This window comes from Cibotium barometz, chromosome 20 (assembly GCF_041138505.1).
Source record: "Cibotium barometz isolate CiBa-2024 chromosome 20, ASM4113850v1, whole genome shotgun sequence".
Taxonomy (NCBI): Eukaryota; Viridiplantae; Streptophyta; class Polypodiopsida; order Cyatheales; family Cibotiaceae; genus Cibotium; species Cibotium barometz.
In genome coordinates, this window is record NC_141065.1 from 25,210,765 (window position 1) to 25,227,075 (window position 16,311).

The window sequence follows — 16,311 nt, forward strand, 5'->3', positions numbered from 1 at the left end:
CAACATAAGCTAAAGAGCAACTGCAGACTTAATGTTCTCTTGAGGTGTGATGCTTGCCCATCATGCAAGCATGCATATCTTCATGCTGCAAGCCAATGGCATCAATCCACCGCTATCCCAAACTTTGGTTTGAAGAATGAGATAACCAAAGTGCTCATGCCATAGCTTTGGTGGACTCCAGGACATCTAAATATTTTGAAAGTACAAGCTTTGGGAATGGGGGATTATCCTCGAATACAAAGGATCGCACTCCTAAAATTTAGGAGAGTTGCTATTTTTGGCCCGACTCCAATGGAAATTTTGTTCGCGTCATTATGTCTGGAATTGAGCAAATACCAAGAGTTGCCAAAGTACCTATGACAAATGGGCTACCAGTTGTGATATTTTTAGAGATAAATGGAAGGACCCATCTCTTAGATTGGGACATGTGGCAAGAAAGTGGACCATAGTGAGACAAGTGGCCTGGCACTTGTTAGAAAGTGGATCAAGTGAGACAAGTGGCCTCACACTTGTCACTTCAGCTATTGTGTGGCTCTCCACTTGTCATCAAAGCCTTCTCTTTCCATTTTCACTCATGGGAGTCTCAAATCCATAAATTGGAGCCCTCTCTCTTCATTTGGAGAGGCTCTCTTTCTGCACACTAGCCTCTACCACGGTTACAGGCTACCCTAATGATGGCTACTCTCTTTCTCTCTCTTGAAGGCTGCCCATGAAGTGTATCGGCTGTTGGGGACTATTTTGGAGGCTTCCATCGTGAAGAAATACTGAAGGCAAGGCTATTTAAACATTTTACTATGATTTCCATCCACGGTACTTGTTGTACCAGCCATTGTACCTATTGTACGAGCCATTGTACTTGTACCGACTGAATGTAGAGCTGAACCTGTTGTACCAGCTCTGTTGCATGAAGACCCGTGGTTTTTGGGGAAGAACCAGTACCCACATGGAGGTATATGGATCAGCTTTCTGCAGGTTGTTGGTGGCGCACAGCAGCAAGTTGGAGGGCAGCGCTGGGTGGCACAGGGCAGCAGCTGCAGGTCGTTGGTAGCGCACATCAGCAAGTTGGAGGGCGGCGTAGGGCAGCAGCTGAAGAGGGTGAGTGTTCTTGCGTACGATAGGTTGAAGTAGGAGCAGAGGGCAGCCAGAGGAAACCCTAACCAGAGGGCAACCAGGGGAAACGCTAACCCGCTTTGATACCAATGTTGGGTAGGAGGGCAGCTAGCTTGCGCGTGCGCGCGCACACACACACACTCAAGCTCAAGCACAGAGAAACGTGAGAGTGCTGGAAAAGATGTACTCGATGATAATAATGAAAGTACAATATGAGAGTACTAAAAAGCCTAGAGCTAAGTGCCAACACACGAGAGTGTATTGGCATGGGGAAAAAACTTGTGTCCAGCCACAAGGAAAGAGTGCCCGTGAGTAAGTTGGGTTTATGCCTAAACTGGCCGGGTGGACATAACCAACAGTTTTGCAAGTTTTGGGGGAGAAAATAGGATTTCCCTGCACTAAACCCAGCAAGAAAGAGATCAAAGCATAGCTCTGATACATTTGCAAGAGAGGGGCTACCCATGGCATGGAGCAAGCATGGGTGTAGGTCACCATCCTAAAGCCACTAGCCTACCATCTTGCTGTAAAACAGCTCCAATGGCAAGCTTACTGGCATCGGTAATCACCTCGAAAGGATCATCCCATGATGCCAACTTGAAAACTAGGAGAAAGAAGCCAAGAAGGCCATGGAAGCTTGTAAATGTGATTCGTATTCATTAATTGTGATTAATAGAATTACAGATGTCCTATATACCAAGGCCTATGTTCACATTCTTTTAAGCCCTTGGCCCCTACCAATATTCATGGCCGTTTTCACATTATTTGACCCATAGTCCATGGCCCATTAATTATCCTTCATATGTACATACTATATGTATCCGGGCTTCCCATATCATTACACAAAGTTTGCAGCTTTTGGAAATAAAGAGGTTCGAGACGATGCACATAGACCTTGCACCACGTGTATGTATGAGCAAGCATGAAGGGAGAGATTGAATTTATAGTGATATTGAGTGTTAAAAGCACCCTTACTTTAGTTTTGTGCTGTCTAAAAGTTGAAGCTTAAAATTAAGCCCCCTCCTCCTCTAGCACAAAAACAAAGCTCACTGATTCTTTTCTTATCAATCTTGCCTCTATTAGCTTTCCTTCTCCAAATGGCCCCTTACATCCCTATGTGCATATCCAGCCCGTGCTTGCGCATTAAATTGGCTGCTGAGGCCATCTGCTCGACTTGCCTGAACCCTTGCCGGAACACCCACCCGTGCTGCCCAGACTTCTGCAGCGCTGCCCGAGTTGTTCCGCCCATGCACTGCTCTGCTGCCTGGTCTGAGCCTGCTGCGTGCTTGCTGCCTGGCCTGCACATGCTGTCTGAGTACTCCTGTGGCTGCCTTCAAGACCATCATGGACCTGCGCCCATGCACACAGCAGAAGCAGCTCTTTGGCCGCTCTATGGGCCTAGCCACAAGGGCTGGCTGGGGCTGGCTTAGCTGACTTGGGTCGGCAACCCATGGCTGGTCCTAGGGTTGGCTATGAGCTGGTCCTAGGCTGCCCGAACCCTAGCTTTAACCTGCCATCCTGGGCGCTGCACCACGGCTGCCACAGTGCTCGCCTTCTTGTGTGCATGTCAGCCCCGCTTCTCCCTCTGTTGTTCCCCCCCTTGTGGCTGCCCCCCTTCTCACCTAAACCCGTCTACACCTGGTCCTATGCAGAGAGGTTCTCAGGCATAGATATGTTGCTCATGGTGAATTCCTGGATTACAAACCATTGCCTGCTTATCTTGCAGGCCCATGGGAACATCACAAGAAAAAAAGCATAGCTTTTGTGTGCTCTAGAGCTGCCGTCCAGCATGCACCAAGGTGCCTTTTCACCTTCTCTCAGATCCTTGCGCATCTACGCGAGGGATTTCTTGCTTTCCTGCACATCCATGCAGAGAAATTATGGCTTTCTTGCCAAATAACCTGCAGGAGGGTACTATCTTGTACATCCTCCATGCCTCGGGTTCTAGCACTTGTCCAAGCTTTGATACCAATGTAAGGTCTGCATAGACAATGCCCAAGGATTATCTGACCTAGAACTGAAACCATGACGAGGTTTCATAGACCCGACATTGCCGTACACATCGCATGACCACGTTGTGGCTAGCGACTCACCACCCAACCGTAGGTTGAGTGCCTCAAACCACCTTAGATCCTGAGGTCTTATTACTGTGAGCTTGCTTGGTGCCGATGGCCCCAACCTAGCGTCCCATACCACTAGGCAGAACCATCTACCTTGTAGCGCCATGGCCACGAGATTCCGCACTTTCTTGGTAGCCCCATGCCACCACATGATTTCTTGACCTTTTGTGTCTAATAAGTGACCCAAAGGTCACTTATATAGTAATAGCTTGGCTTTTAGCCATTATTAGATCTAGGCTATTAATTATAAGCTCTTAGCCAATCTAGACCTCTTTTTGCTAGCGCCCTTAGTCCATGTGTGAACCCTCCAAGTCCCCATGCCCTAGCTAAGCTCTTAACCCTAATCTTGAGTTAGTACACGTCCCTAGCCCTAACCCTAGGCATGTTGAGACGTAACAAACAGGGGCTGATAGGACTTGCCCAAGGGCTTAGTGCTGCTAGCAAGGATGAGGTTGGGATTGGCGAAAAGTCAATAGAAAGCTAACGAGAGGCTTACAATGGCTAATAACTTATAATAGAAGGAGTCGGCTAAATATAGCCTTGTTATTACTATATAAGTGAGTTTGGGCTCACTTAGATTTATAAGAGGGATCCAGGCAAAAAGGGAGGTTTCCAAGGCGTGTAGGATCTCAAGGCTAAGTCGTTGTAGGTAGGTGGTCTGGTGGTATGGGATGCCATGTGCACTGTCGGGGCTTGGTTGACTCACGGCAATTTGACCTCAGGCTCGGAGGTGGTTCCAAAAGGGAGCCTGTAGTGGGAGGAGAGTCGCTTGCCACAATCTGTCGTGGTTATCGATCCAGACTCGATGCAGATTCTAACCCTAATAGTATATCTAGGTATGTGGTCCTAAAATTAAGTCTAACAAGATTATGCTCAACCTTGCCGTGGGGAATTTCATCAAAATCATGTCACGACATACAGAAAGATAGTAATCATGGCTTGGTCTAGTAGAGAATCACTTCCACATGAAGCCTCAATGGAATCGGCCTGTTTCACCTAGTCAATGACAAGTTAATAGAATGTATAGCAACCATACATTTAACCTGTCAAACAAATTACTCCTTGGTATTCTATTTAAGGCCTTACAGAAGTCTACAAAATAGCAATACACCTTTTCAGATCTAGCATACTAATGCTATAGCAACCCATGTATTATGAAGCAAAAAATACATTTATGAAACGCCTTATGGAAGTCGACAAAACAGCAATATAGCTTTTTAAAGCTAGCACGTGTTCCTCAAAAATATAATTGAGGTGCGAGACAGGATTGTGAGCTTTCCTCTTTACCACCCATTTCAGCTCGTTTAGGTGAAATGATATACATTTTTTAGAATCTCTCTTCACACACCTTATTTATTCTCCTCCTGCTTCTCTTGTCTTCTCCCCAGCTTGTACTTCCTTCGCTTACTTGCCTTTTCCCTCAAAAATGCTCTTTCCATTCTCATTTACGGTTTGTGATTTTGTTTGGCATCAAAGTGGCTATCACACAACCTGCAAACCACTGTGGTGGCATATTACCTATAATCTCACCACCCATGCTAGTGGCATGGGTGGTGAGATTATCCTGGCGTGTCACCAATATCCGTACTAGTTGAGCTCGTTGATATCTCAACATACCCTGCACTACCCCCTCGCCCTCGCCTCCCCCTTTTTCTCCCTCTTTCAAAAAAAATTCATGTTTTCTTTTTCTTTCCATTTCTTTTTCTACAAAACAATGATTAAAAGAAATGCTTCTCTCATTATTGTATTTCATGTGTGTGTGTGTGTGTGTGTGTGTGTTTTGATTCAGGCCAAGAAAGAAAAAGAGAGAGGAAAAGATAAGGAGAAAGAGAGAGAAAAAAGAAAAGAAAAGAAAGAAAAAGAAAGGGACAAAGAGAAGTCTAGCAGGAAGGGTAAAGAAGTACATGTTGAGGCAAGTGAAGTTGAAAATAATCATGTTGAGAAAGAAGAGCGCAAGAAGGACAAGGACAAGGATCGAGAAAAGGAGAAGGACAAGAAACACAAGAAGCACCATCGAAGCAAGAGTAGTGATGAAATGAGTGCAGATAGAGTTAACAAAGATGAAGCAAAAAGATCTCGAAGGCATAGTGGCGAGAAAAAGAAATCATCTCGAAAGGTGAGTTCGGAAAAAATCTTAAGAGTTGTGTGCGCGTTCGTGTGTTTTTGTGTTTGTATTTTGTGTGTGTGTGTGTGTGTGTGTGGTAACTTAGTTCTTGTGCTGAAGCTGATGAAGCAATTGGTTTCTATACGATTTGGTGTGAAGCAGCATGGGCATGAGCAAGGTTCTGATGCCGAGCATAGGCATAAGAGACACCGAAGGGATCGGGATCGAAGAAACGGTAGAGCTAATGACTTGGAAGATGGAGAACTTGGGGAAGATGGTGAACATTCATAGGCCTTTTTCATCTGCACATCTGAAGTATTGTAGCCATTAGGTCTCTTCGTGGGTGGGATGCTCTGCACTTGCAACTTTGAGTACAACATTGGGCAGACTTGTGCTATTTCTGGATCTTCAAGAACCAGTTTGCCCTTGCCGCAATTTTAAGTAGCAGGCTATAAGTGGTGTTTGAATTCGATTAAGCTTCACATGATTAGCCTCATCGATGTATTACTATTTTGGTGGTGTTGAGCCCAATGTGACTGTTTCGTTACTTTTGAGTGTGTGCAAGTAGTTGTGTGTCAGTATCAAAGTTGTAAGGTTTGAATGTTTCCCTGTTCTGTGACTGGCAGTTAACAGGTATGAGAAGTTGGCTTTTGGAAGGTAAGTGTTACATCTCTTTTTATCAAGATATATTTGTTGGATTTTTTGACATGTTTGGTAAAATAATTATAGCATCTATTGTAATATTTTTTTTAAACACTTAAAGCAATTTTGTTTTTGTTTGTTGGATGTGTACTTCCTACCTTAAATTTCCGCAATTTTGAAGATGATTTATCTTTATCTTTATCTTTTTTTTTTTTGGGGGGGGGGGGGGGGGGGGGGGGCTGTTTGTGTGTTAAATTGTGGATTTTTCTCTTGGAAAAATGCAACTCAAAAATTTAAGTTAGTGGTGATATGAGGTAAGAGCTCAACTGGGTTTTAGTTGCCACTTCTGAAAGCGGTGGGTTCCCTTCACAATTAACAGTGCTTTTATTTTGTTTTAAAGTTTGTTGAGAGAGCTGTGACAGCCTCTAAGCCTCAGCCAGGCATGCATCCATCAGATGGTGGTAGGGGCATCTGGTTTTATTCCTGCTGTTGATGAGCCTGTAAGCAGGTACATTGTTTTATTTATCTTCATTGACAAGTGCAATTATTTGTTTGAATTTAGAGCTCTCTTATTTGTAAGGGTTTTTTTGATGTATCAGTTTTCACTTTTGAAATGGGAAGGCTACACAGATTGCACTGATTCTAATTAGTTTTTATGTCCAAAAGGAAAAATAAGAATCTGTAGCAAGTGGTGAGTCATAAAATCCAGGGGCTTTGAAGAGTACATTCGGAAATGTGTCAAACGCCTTCCCTCCCCCCTCTCCGCACTCTCCTTCACCTCACCCCACCATAGTCACACGAAATGGGGGAAATGGCCCCCTGAAATGGGGAAACACCGTTTCCATCCCCTGAGAACTCGGAAATGGGCTGAAATGGCAGTCCACTGCCACCTAGCTCGTCATAGGAAACGGCCGTTCCACAGATGAGAAACACCGTTTCTTGGTGAGGCCCTAGAGCAGGAAATGCCACGTGGCAAAACAATTATTTTTAAATGTTGCCCGGCCAACGTGCGTGCAATCTGATTTTGGGAATGTTAAAAAAATGTAATGTTGGCCATGCTAACGACTAGAAGAAACGTACCTGATTACCATATAAGTGTGCAGTACTTGCTTCTTCTGTACTTGCACACAAGTTCCAAGAGCAGGGTATCAAATCCCAAAGCTCAAGAACTTAACCCTCTCTCTCTCTCTCTCTCTCTCTCTCTCTCCCCCCCCCTTCTCTCGTGCCCAACCCCCACCGGACCAGAGTGGTGTGACTCTAGACCGGGCCATGGCACTACAGCGAGCCCCTGGACCTCGCCAGCAACACAGGCACTAGCCCAGCTTGAGGAGATCTTGCAGAGGCACAGAGCCACCTTCCCATGCCTGGTGGATCTGCAGAGCCTTGTACAGGCTAACCCCATGCTCGATATCCTTGATGGCCCCCTCCCCCTAACGGGGGGTTAGCTCCATAGGTTGTATGATGATGATGGTCCCACTTTGTATCGTATGGCTTGGATTTGCCATTCCAACTCATAGCTCTCGTCTTTGTTTTCTTTTGTACCATGATGAGATTACATGGATGCTATTGTATCACTTTTGGTTTCATAGACCCAGTGGGTCTTTTGAAGACGTTTAATATAACTCTCTCTCTCTCTCTCTCTCTCTCTCTCTCTCTCTCTCTCTCTCTCGTGCGGAGCAAGGTCGAAGTTGGACCAAGGCAATCGCATTCACTTCCCAACTCCATCCTCCACACTCAATAAAGTTTAAACAGTGAGTGTATTTGTATATTTATAAGTGGACCTTGTTTTTTTTTAAATGATCATTGAAGTTAATAAATAACCATTGAAGCAAGTCCATATAAAATAGATGGGAAGCATCTTAAATTGCATGGATTTTTTCCTTATATAATGCTACTTGCAAGCCTTTTTAGAATAAGTGGACCTTGTTTTTCAATCAATCCCTCTCTTTTTCTTATTGTGCTGCATTGAATAGTTACACCCATGGCATTCTATGAGTGGCGGTGTGGTTGTCGTTCATGCATGGTTGAGCGAAAATACATCGAGACAGCTCATTGTCGACACCCTTTGCCTCTTCCAGACAGCCTGACATTGTAGGAGGCAATCTCTAAGAGGGCTCAACGATGTCATTGCCCTTGCATGTGATTTTGGGATGAAGATTGCTTGCTATTGCAAGGATTCCCAAGACACACTTGAAGACGAGCACCTATATGGTGAAACCTCCAGCCTCTAGAAGCACCTACTGGGGCCCTAGCTGATCCTGAGGCACTTGCCACATGTGAGGATCAGGACAATAATCACATGTAGAAAGTTGCTTGTTGTAACTTGTATTGCCAAAAACTATTGCTAATGTTAAATGAATAAACAATTTATTTTTCTCCCAACTCTGTCCGGTCTATTGTGTACTTTCTTTTTTTTGGAATCTCGTGGCACCTTGTTGACCATTGCAATGACCTACGTTCCTCGTTCCTTCTTTGTACCATGGCCTCCATGGACCAGTCTCAGTCCACCTCAAAGAGGCCGAGTGGTCTTAGTGGGATGAGGTACTTGCGGAGGGTGCCTGCAAAACAAGAGGCGCGAAAAAGTGGACATGCAAATATCGTCTCCTAGCGAAGACAAGTAGTGCAACTCGTATTCAAGCGCACCTGCCTCATCAGCATGGACAAGTCATGGCATTCTGTACTAACATCACTAGTCAAAGACAAGAGGAGCTTCATCAGAAAGACAAAGCAACACAACCATCTTCATTAGCTCGGAGAGAAAGGGTGGGAGTATAATTTTCCACATATGTGGGCACTTGAGGACAAACCTCTGGAACCACTAGGGCTTCATTTGGTGGAATGCCATAATTTTTTGGACCCATCGCAATTCCATTTGGAACACCACTACCAGCAGTGGGGGCGAGCGGTAGTGTTCGCTCGAGACAGAGTACACTTAAGAGTAGATGGGACCCAAAGAAGGAGGAGGAGGTGGATGCTAGTGTTGGCCATTGCCTTTTAGGCTACTCGTAGCTTCTACTTCAAGGACATGGTGCGCAAGATTGCAGAGTTTGGATCCACCTACACTCTAACCATCATCAGAGCATTGAGAACCACCTTACTGGCGAAGGAGAAGGACACGGTTGCTACAGCTACAGAGATTGTTAGGTCGTCGTGGGACATGAATGACATCAAACTTATTGCAGATGGGTGGAGCGACAGTCTGTCGTCCAGATCCATTCATGGTGTCATTGCCTATTCTAGCGGGCAATCTTATTTTATCTCATCACATGATGCATCCGAGATAGAGAAGAGTGCAGAAGCACTTTCCTAAGCATTGTCAGCTGCCATATAGACAGTGGGTGAAGAGAAGGTGATCCAATTTGTAGCTAATGGAGAGAATGTGAACAAGGCGGCCGGCAGATTCTTGATTGGTAGGTTTCCACGTATCACATTTTCGGTATGCATGGCGCACTGCTTCAACAATCTTCTCAAGGACATTGGGAAGCTGGAGTGGATTGTTCCCATCATAGAGCAAGCCACCCAGATCGTATCCTTCATTTACATGCACACTTTCTTGCTAATTGAGTTTAGGAAGAAGTCATCTAGAGAATTGTGCAAGTATTCAAACACTCGCTTCCTCATGTTGGGTTCCTTAACAAGTGTTCTAGTGTCCTAAAGCAGTTGATGGTGAGTGATGAGTATGAGAGGTATGCTTTGTCTGGAACTACTATAGGGAAGACATGTGCGTTGCATATCAAAGACCCTCTTTGGTGGGAGAAGGTGAGACGCATCATAGCTTTGGGAATGCCAATCATCCACTTGTTGAGAATGACAGATTCACTTCAGCCATGCATTGGAAAGATTTACGAGGGGATGGACAAGATGTTGGAAAAGTTGAAGCACATCAAGCCATATGAATAGAAATACCAAGTTTCAAGGAAGCTATGGCAAGATAGATGGGATATGTACCATTCACCAATGCACGGAGCAGGTTTAATGGTCGACCCCCAGTTTCAATCAGGCAATGAGTACACAGAGTACATAGATTCGGAGGTGGCAGATGGATGTGACATAGTTTTGGAGAGACTTGAGTCTGACATTGCAAAGCAGAGAACTATCAAGGATCAGCTGGCAGATTACAGGGCTTGCAGGAGGAGGTTTGGAAGAGCCAATGCTTTTACAGATCGTTTCACCACTGATCCATGTGTTTGGTGGGAGGACTATGGGGCAAACACTCCAGAGTCGCAACAGCTGGCCATCAAGATTCTGAGCCAGGCGGTCAAATCCTCTTGTTTGGAGAAACTATGGAGCTTATTTAGCCATATCGCTTCAAAGACACGAAACCCGCTTGGCACTCAAAAGACCAATGATCTAAATTTTGTGAGCGCCAATTTGCGTCTTCTTGAGCGTTGTGAGAATCCCCAATCTTGGAAGCATTGGTCAGAGGAGGATGAGAAAGGTTCCAAGGCAGAGAAGCAATCCACTTTACCACCTTACCCGATAGCAAGTTCTAACGAAGCAAGGGATTGTGACTCCAACGGCTTCCTAGATTATGATGATCTGGGCTCAAATGATGTGCATCTATTGCAAGTTTGAGTCTACTCAATATTTGCATTGTACTTTGTATTCTAAAATTTTCAAGAAATTGACTTGATCTTGAGGTGTCTTTTCTTTTCTTGCTCTAAATGTGTGCTCTTTTATGAAATTTGAGAAAGTCTGGCTATTGAGTTTGTAATTATTAGTTTTGGTTCATTAATTTAATTAATCAAGTATATGTGCCATTTCCTACTCGTTTCTGTTTCCCACCGATTTCCATGTCCGTTTTTGGGGGGTGCTGTTCCTGTTCGCGTTTCCCATTTTTGGTGACTATGCACCCCACCAATGTTCACCTTGTTCTCCTCCACCCTCTCCGAGTGGAGGATGGCGGCGTAGTTCAATGTGTGCTCCATGTCCTTAATTTTATGCTTGCCATGCTGCAATTCTTTTTGTAGAAGTTGCACGTCTAGCTGCAAGAGGGGCTTTCTCCTATATGGGCTTCAACCAATCGCTTTTCCTAACTGGTTTTTTTTAGCTCCAATCCATTAGTCCTTTGGCTTGGTTTGCAAAGACCTTACATTGGTATAAGTGCCAAGTTTGGATGCTGGGATTTGTGGGTTATGGGCCCACACAATCATGTGTGCAACCAACTTGTATGCAGCCCTTCTCTACTTGTTGTACACATTGCTATTGGCTATGCACCGTGTTGGCCTGTATTTGGCCGTTTAGCAAGTCATGCCATCAGGATGGCTAGGATTTTACCCACCATGAGCACCGAGGCTGGAGGATAAACATGAGCGCGTAATTTAGGATCTCTCGAGGGAGGATAATGTTGGACCCAAGGTTGACGGGTGCTCCATGCCTTCAGCAACTGATGACCATTGGGTTGTCAAGTGGTGTCACGAGGCCTTTGCTAGGAATGACTCAATAGTCTTGACTTCACAGACTTTAAGTCCGTTGCTTCGAGGCTGGGTTGTAGGGAGGAAACTTGGCCATTCCACCCATGATCATGCTTAACAAGGGTTTTATGTGAGGTGTGCTCTGGTGGTATGGAACACCAGAGTGTATTCCCATGTTGGATCTCCTAAGGCTTCGCAGGTGTCTTGTTTGGGGGACACTATGTTTTGGCATAGTTAACCTTTGGTAATTGGGTGGAGCAATGCTAGTTTGTGAGTGACAACAAGATAAGGGAATTTCTTGGTTGTGTGAGAATTGGCATGTCACTCGTAGGGTGATATGTTTTTTGTTTTATCACCCACCTCTTATGATGTTCAAATAATATTGGTGCATGAGGCAGCCTCGAAATTGTACATGAGACATTAGAAGTTTGGAACTTCTCGGTCTTAGACTGAATGTCTAGACCAGTTTACAATTGGACCGTTTGATATACTGACTTTGTGAAGTATATGTGGTTGGATCCCACAATGGTCAGAGACCTTAAGTGGATGGAGTTCCATGGGATTTTGTTCAATGGGGTGTAACCCATGGACACGCTAGGGGTGGAATATGTTATAACCATTGTCCTTGAAGGGGACTTTTATGCTTCCCCTAAAATATATGTGAGTATCTACCGGTTATGCGTTTAAACACTATCTCCGTTCAGTCTTAGATGAGGATTGAACAAGGGAGATCTTGTGGACTGTACTTTCGTTCAGTGTGAGATGAGGATTGGACAGGGGAAATCTTGTGGTTGGAATATTGTACTGGAAGTGCATGGCACCAGGACGACTCGTTTGTGCATTAAGTGGACTTGTGTTATCCGACAACTAATGCGGGATGCCATTTGGTATGACAGTTGAGTTGTGCTAGGGTTGTATGGTAGTGTTTGTTGCACTTTTGGATGTCCTATTGGGATTTAGCTCTTTGATGAGAGTTGGATTGACCGTAAGCAATTTGATATTTGTAGTAGGGTCTACCAAAGGAGTCTTACATTGGCCTAGGTAAGAGGCACTAGACTTGAGCTGAGGCTAGGGATGGATGTTTTCAACCGGGAGTTAGCTTTCATAGGCTTGTTTTCTTATACATTCATGAGGACTTGATGAACAAGAGGAGCCGACATGCCTAGGTTTAGGGCTAGGGAGGTGGACTAACCCAAGTTAGGATTATGGCTTAGCTGGGGCATGGGGACCTGGAGGGTTCACTCTTGGGTCAACGGCACTAGCAAGACGTGGTCTAGATTGGGTATGAGCTTATAATTAATAGCCTAGGGCTAATAATGGCTAAAAGCGTATAAATATATCAAGGGCCAATAATAGTCAATTTATTGCTTTATAAGTGACCTTGGGGGCACTTATGAGTTTCAGGGTAGACAAGAGAATTAACCCAAGTTAGGGTTAGGTCTTGGCTGGGGCATGGGGACCTGGAGGGTTCACACGTGGGTTAACAGCACTAGCAAGATGAGGTCTAGATTGGGTTTTTGCTTATAATTAATAGCCTAGTGCTAATAATGGCTAAAAGCTTATAAATAAATCAAGGGCCAATAATAGCCAAGTGATAGCTATATAAGTGACCTTGGGGGCACTTATGAGTTGCATGGTAGACAAGAGGGCTATCAGGGATGTGCAAGCCCTCATGGCCATGGAGATGCAAGTGGGTGGTTCAACCTACTGGTATGGATGTAGGTTGGGGCCATGGATACCGAGCAGACTCGGGGCAATAAGATCCAGGCAGCTCAAGGGTGAGTCCAGAGGACTCTATGGTGGGGATGGGAGGAAATGAAACCTAAAATTGGGACGAAATTGCCGTACTAGAGAGGTTTCTAGGTTTTTTAAACACGTTTCGAAGTTTCGAGATTTTGAGGTTTCAAAAGCTAGAAACAGATTTTTTTGTTACTATGTTATGAAACCTTGTTAGGGTTTCAGTTCAAGGTCAAACGATCCTTGGGCGTGGTCGGTAGAGACCTTAACAGACCCTAACACTGGTATCAAAGCCAGACTTGATTTCTAAATGCTTTGGAGGAGTGGTGAGGTAGTTGGCTGATTTTCAGTCTCGTTTAGGAATTTCCACGGTTTCCTCTAAGAGGGATGTGAGCTTGTGCCTTTAGATGTGTTGGGAAAGTTCAAGTGGAAGGGAGGTTGACTTTGCAAAAAGGAAGGTTGGTAAATCAGTTCTTCTGAGCGCAACCTAGATCACAGATTGTCAGGAAAGTAAGGATGCTCTAGAGAGTGTCCTCTTGACATTTTCTATCCGCGAACCCCAGTGTGCCTTGCTTGATGAAGCCTCCATCAGCCAGGTGATTGTAGGCTGGCAGTTTTGGGGCTGATTTTGAGTTGACTCTTACTTCCTGTTTGAGGTCTCGGAGTCAGTTAAGGCCTCAGGTAAAAATGCAACCCTGAATTCAGCAGGCGCAGCTCCAGATATAGCAGATTATGTGTTAGAAGCAAGGGGGTGATGTTATGTACCTGGAGAGCTAATCCTCGGATTAGTGCGCCTGATCCAGCAGGGTTAGGGGACCTTGGGATTAGACAGGTGTCAGGGGCTAAGGCTCCACTCCACAGATACATGCCAGTGGGCACTGGTGTCCCATGCCACCAGTGCTCGCCGACAAGGGGGCCTCAGCAAGACTATCCATGTTCTGCCATATCCTCGGCAGGAGTAGAAACTTTGGTCCAAACACAGACCCATCAGAAGTGCACAGCACGACTGACCACACAATAACAATGAATGTTAAGTAAAAATGCCAGTTATCTCTGATTGTTGAGATATATGTAATGCAGGATGACTAAGGCCTTGGGTTTTCAAAAGTTTCACGTTATCATGGTACATTGCTTGTCTTGCTTATTGTTTAAATAATTCAGCAGGAAATTAACGCACTTTTGTTGCTTATTGTTTAAGTAATTCAGCAGAAAATTAACGCAGTTTTGTTAAGAACAGAAAGGTTTTTAAGCATTTGTTAAGTCGTGTTATGACCAAACTATTGAAGCTTAAGTTGTAGTCTTTGAAATGACTATGCAGCTAGGGCTCCTACACTCCAACAAGCTTGTATCTGTTTAGTAAGGGAACTAGCATTTTGAAGTGAACATTTTCTGGGGTAGGATTCTAGTGGTTTGGTGTTGGTGGGTTGAAGGCAGGTGAAGCATGTGAAAACATATGATACAAGGGATCTTTGTCTGACAACTGGAAAAACTGCATTGATCTTTCAGCACAGGTTGTCTGATTTTAGTGAGAAGTACATGATTATTTGAGCAGACAAGTAGTGCACAAACACCTCGTCATGGCTTTGATGTTGCTTCTCTTGAGTATTATAATGTATGCCAGTGCTTTTAACTAGTTTTTTTTTTCTGCTTGTTAAGGAAGTGTTTGATGACAAATTAGAAAGGACTTCCATAATTTTTAAAACTCCGACTATTAGTGTTAAACTTTGTCAAGAGTTACAGCTGTGTGCTCTCTTGGTTTCTGTAGGCTTGACAACGTACAGACCTCTTAACGGACCCAGTAAAGAGAGCTAGATGGGAGACCTAGAAAAGGTGCGACGAAAACAGGCAAGTTTTGTTTGTATTTAAGTGTAAAAATCACAATAGAAACCCTGAAAGGAGGTACAAAGTTGCAAGTAAAAACCATGGCATGCACAAATCCACAACCCAATATTGAACCCGATAATATCGAAATGTTTGGGCTTGAGTATTGATTCTTTGACACACTTTTTTTTTTTTTTTTTGTAGACTTGAGGCTAAGGGTTAATGTTGTCTGATTATTATGTCGTTGAGATTTCCTTTTCAAGCTTGGGTCGATGATGGAAAAGTTTGTTTATTGTGTAAAACATGAGTATTTGATTTTTACAACATCAGACCTAAAATATTTACATAGGAAATGCATGAGATCTCCAGATTCCAATAAGAAAATTTTGAAAATTGTTAATATCTTATAAGGTACTTAAAGGGTCTATTGGATGGTGGCAATACATGAATAAAGCACTACTTCTACATAACAACTAATGGACGAGTTTGATATTGTTTTAATGGGTCCCCTGCTCCATTGTGCCTTCAGCCATGGGGACCCCAAGTGCATCCATTGTGCCAAACTACCCAGTTGAATCCTGTTTGTTCCCACTTGGATCCACTTGATTCTCAATTTTATCTGTTTGATTTCCAATTAGATCCAGTTGATTTCCCATTGGGCCCATATATTGATTTACAATTTGACCAGATCATGAGCTTCCTATCACAAGTAAAGATTGAGTTGCTACTATATCATAAATACCCATGTGTTCCCTTCACGTCAATCCATTGCATAGTCGTTGGAAACTCATCAACTGGATACATATTTGCGGATTTCCCTCCGTACATGTTCTAAAGATCCGCAGCTATCAAATGTAATGGGTTGCTTACTTATTGATCATCTAGCTCAATCTTTGTTTAAAGGTTCATTGCAGGGAAGCCCATTTGCAAAGAAGTAGGGTAACTTTTTGTTTGATCCATTCCAGAAACACGCGACGAGCGATCCGCAAGCACATGAATTTCATAAGATGAGCAACCTTTAATGCAATGTGGTTGGTTACATAAGGTGTGTTCGTAAGGCATCTGGAAACTAGGAAAACTAACTAGAAAGACCACTTTGTGCTTCCCATGAATTGTGCCCACTCATTCTATTGTATAATAAAAGCATTCAAACGATGATGCTTAGATTACGAGCTTTATGAATGCACACTAACTAATCCCTTGTTTAGTATGTCTTCCGTTCCTTGAAACCGCTTGTATAGACGATAAAGAACCATCAACTATATTGAACATCTCCCGTGAACTGCCACGTCGCAGTAATTTATTGGGGATAATAATTTCAAAATTATTTAACTCATTATTGTCAGTGGAAATGGGATTTTCTGAA

At 43.9% G+C, this 16,311-nt stretch overlaps 1 protein-coding gene across 35 annotated transcripts in view; it reads left to right on the plus strand.

The window, feature by feature from the left end:
- The window catches only part of LOC147627695 (pre-mRNA-processing protein 40A-like), a 76,962-nt gene extending 60,651 nt beyond the window's left edge, over positions 1-16,311 (plus strand). The window contains exons 28-34 of one of the 35 annotated variants that reach the window (XR_015268303.1): positions 5,017-5,343; positions 5,494-5,608; positions 5,958-5,988; positions 6,374-6,481; positions 14,205-14,247; positions 14,631-14,736; positions 14,890-15,115. Coding sequence is in view for 12 of the 35 variants with exons in the window: in XM_086814631.1 (XP_086670757.1) it covers positions 5,017-5,343; positions 5,494-5,608; positions 5,965-5,988; positions 14,890-14,936 (513 nt within the window). In the remaining 23 variants the exon portion in view is untranslated. Of the gene's footprint in view, positions 1-5,016; positions 5,344-5,493; positions 5,609-5,957; positions 5,989-6,373; positions 6,482-14,204; positions 14,737-14,889; positions 15,116-15,149; positions 15,353-15,910 lie in introns of those variants that run through there. The other 34 variants (XR_015268293.1, XR_015268295.1, XR_015268294.1 and 31 more) reach the window with 34 other exon arrangements.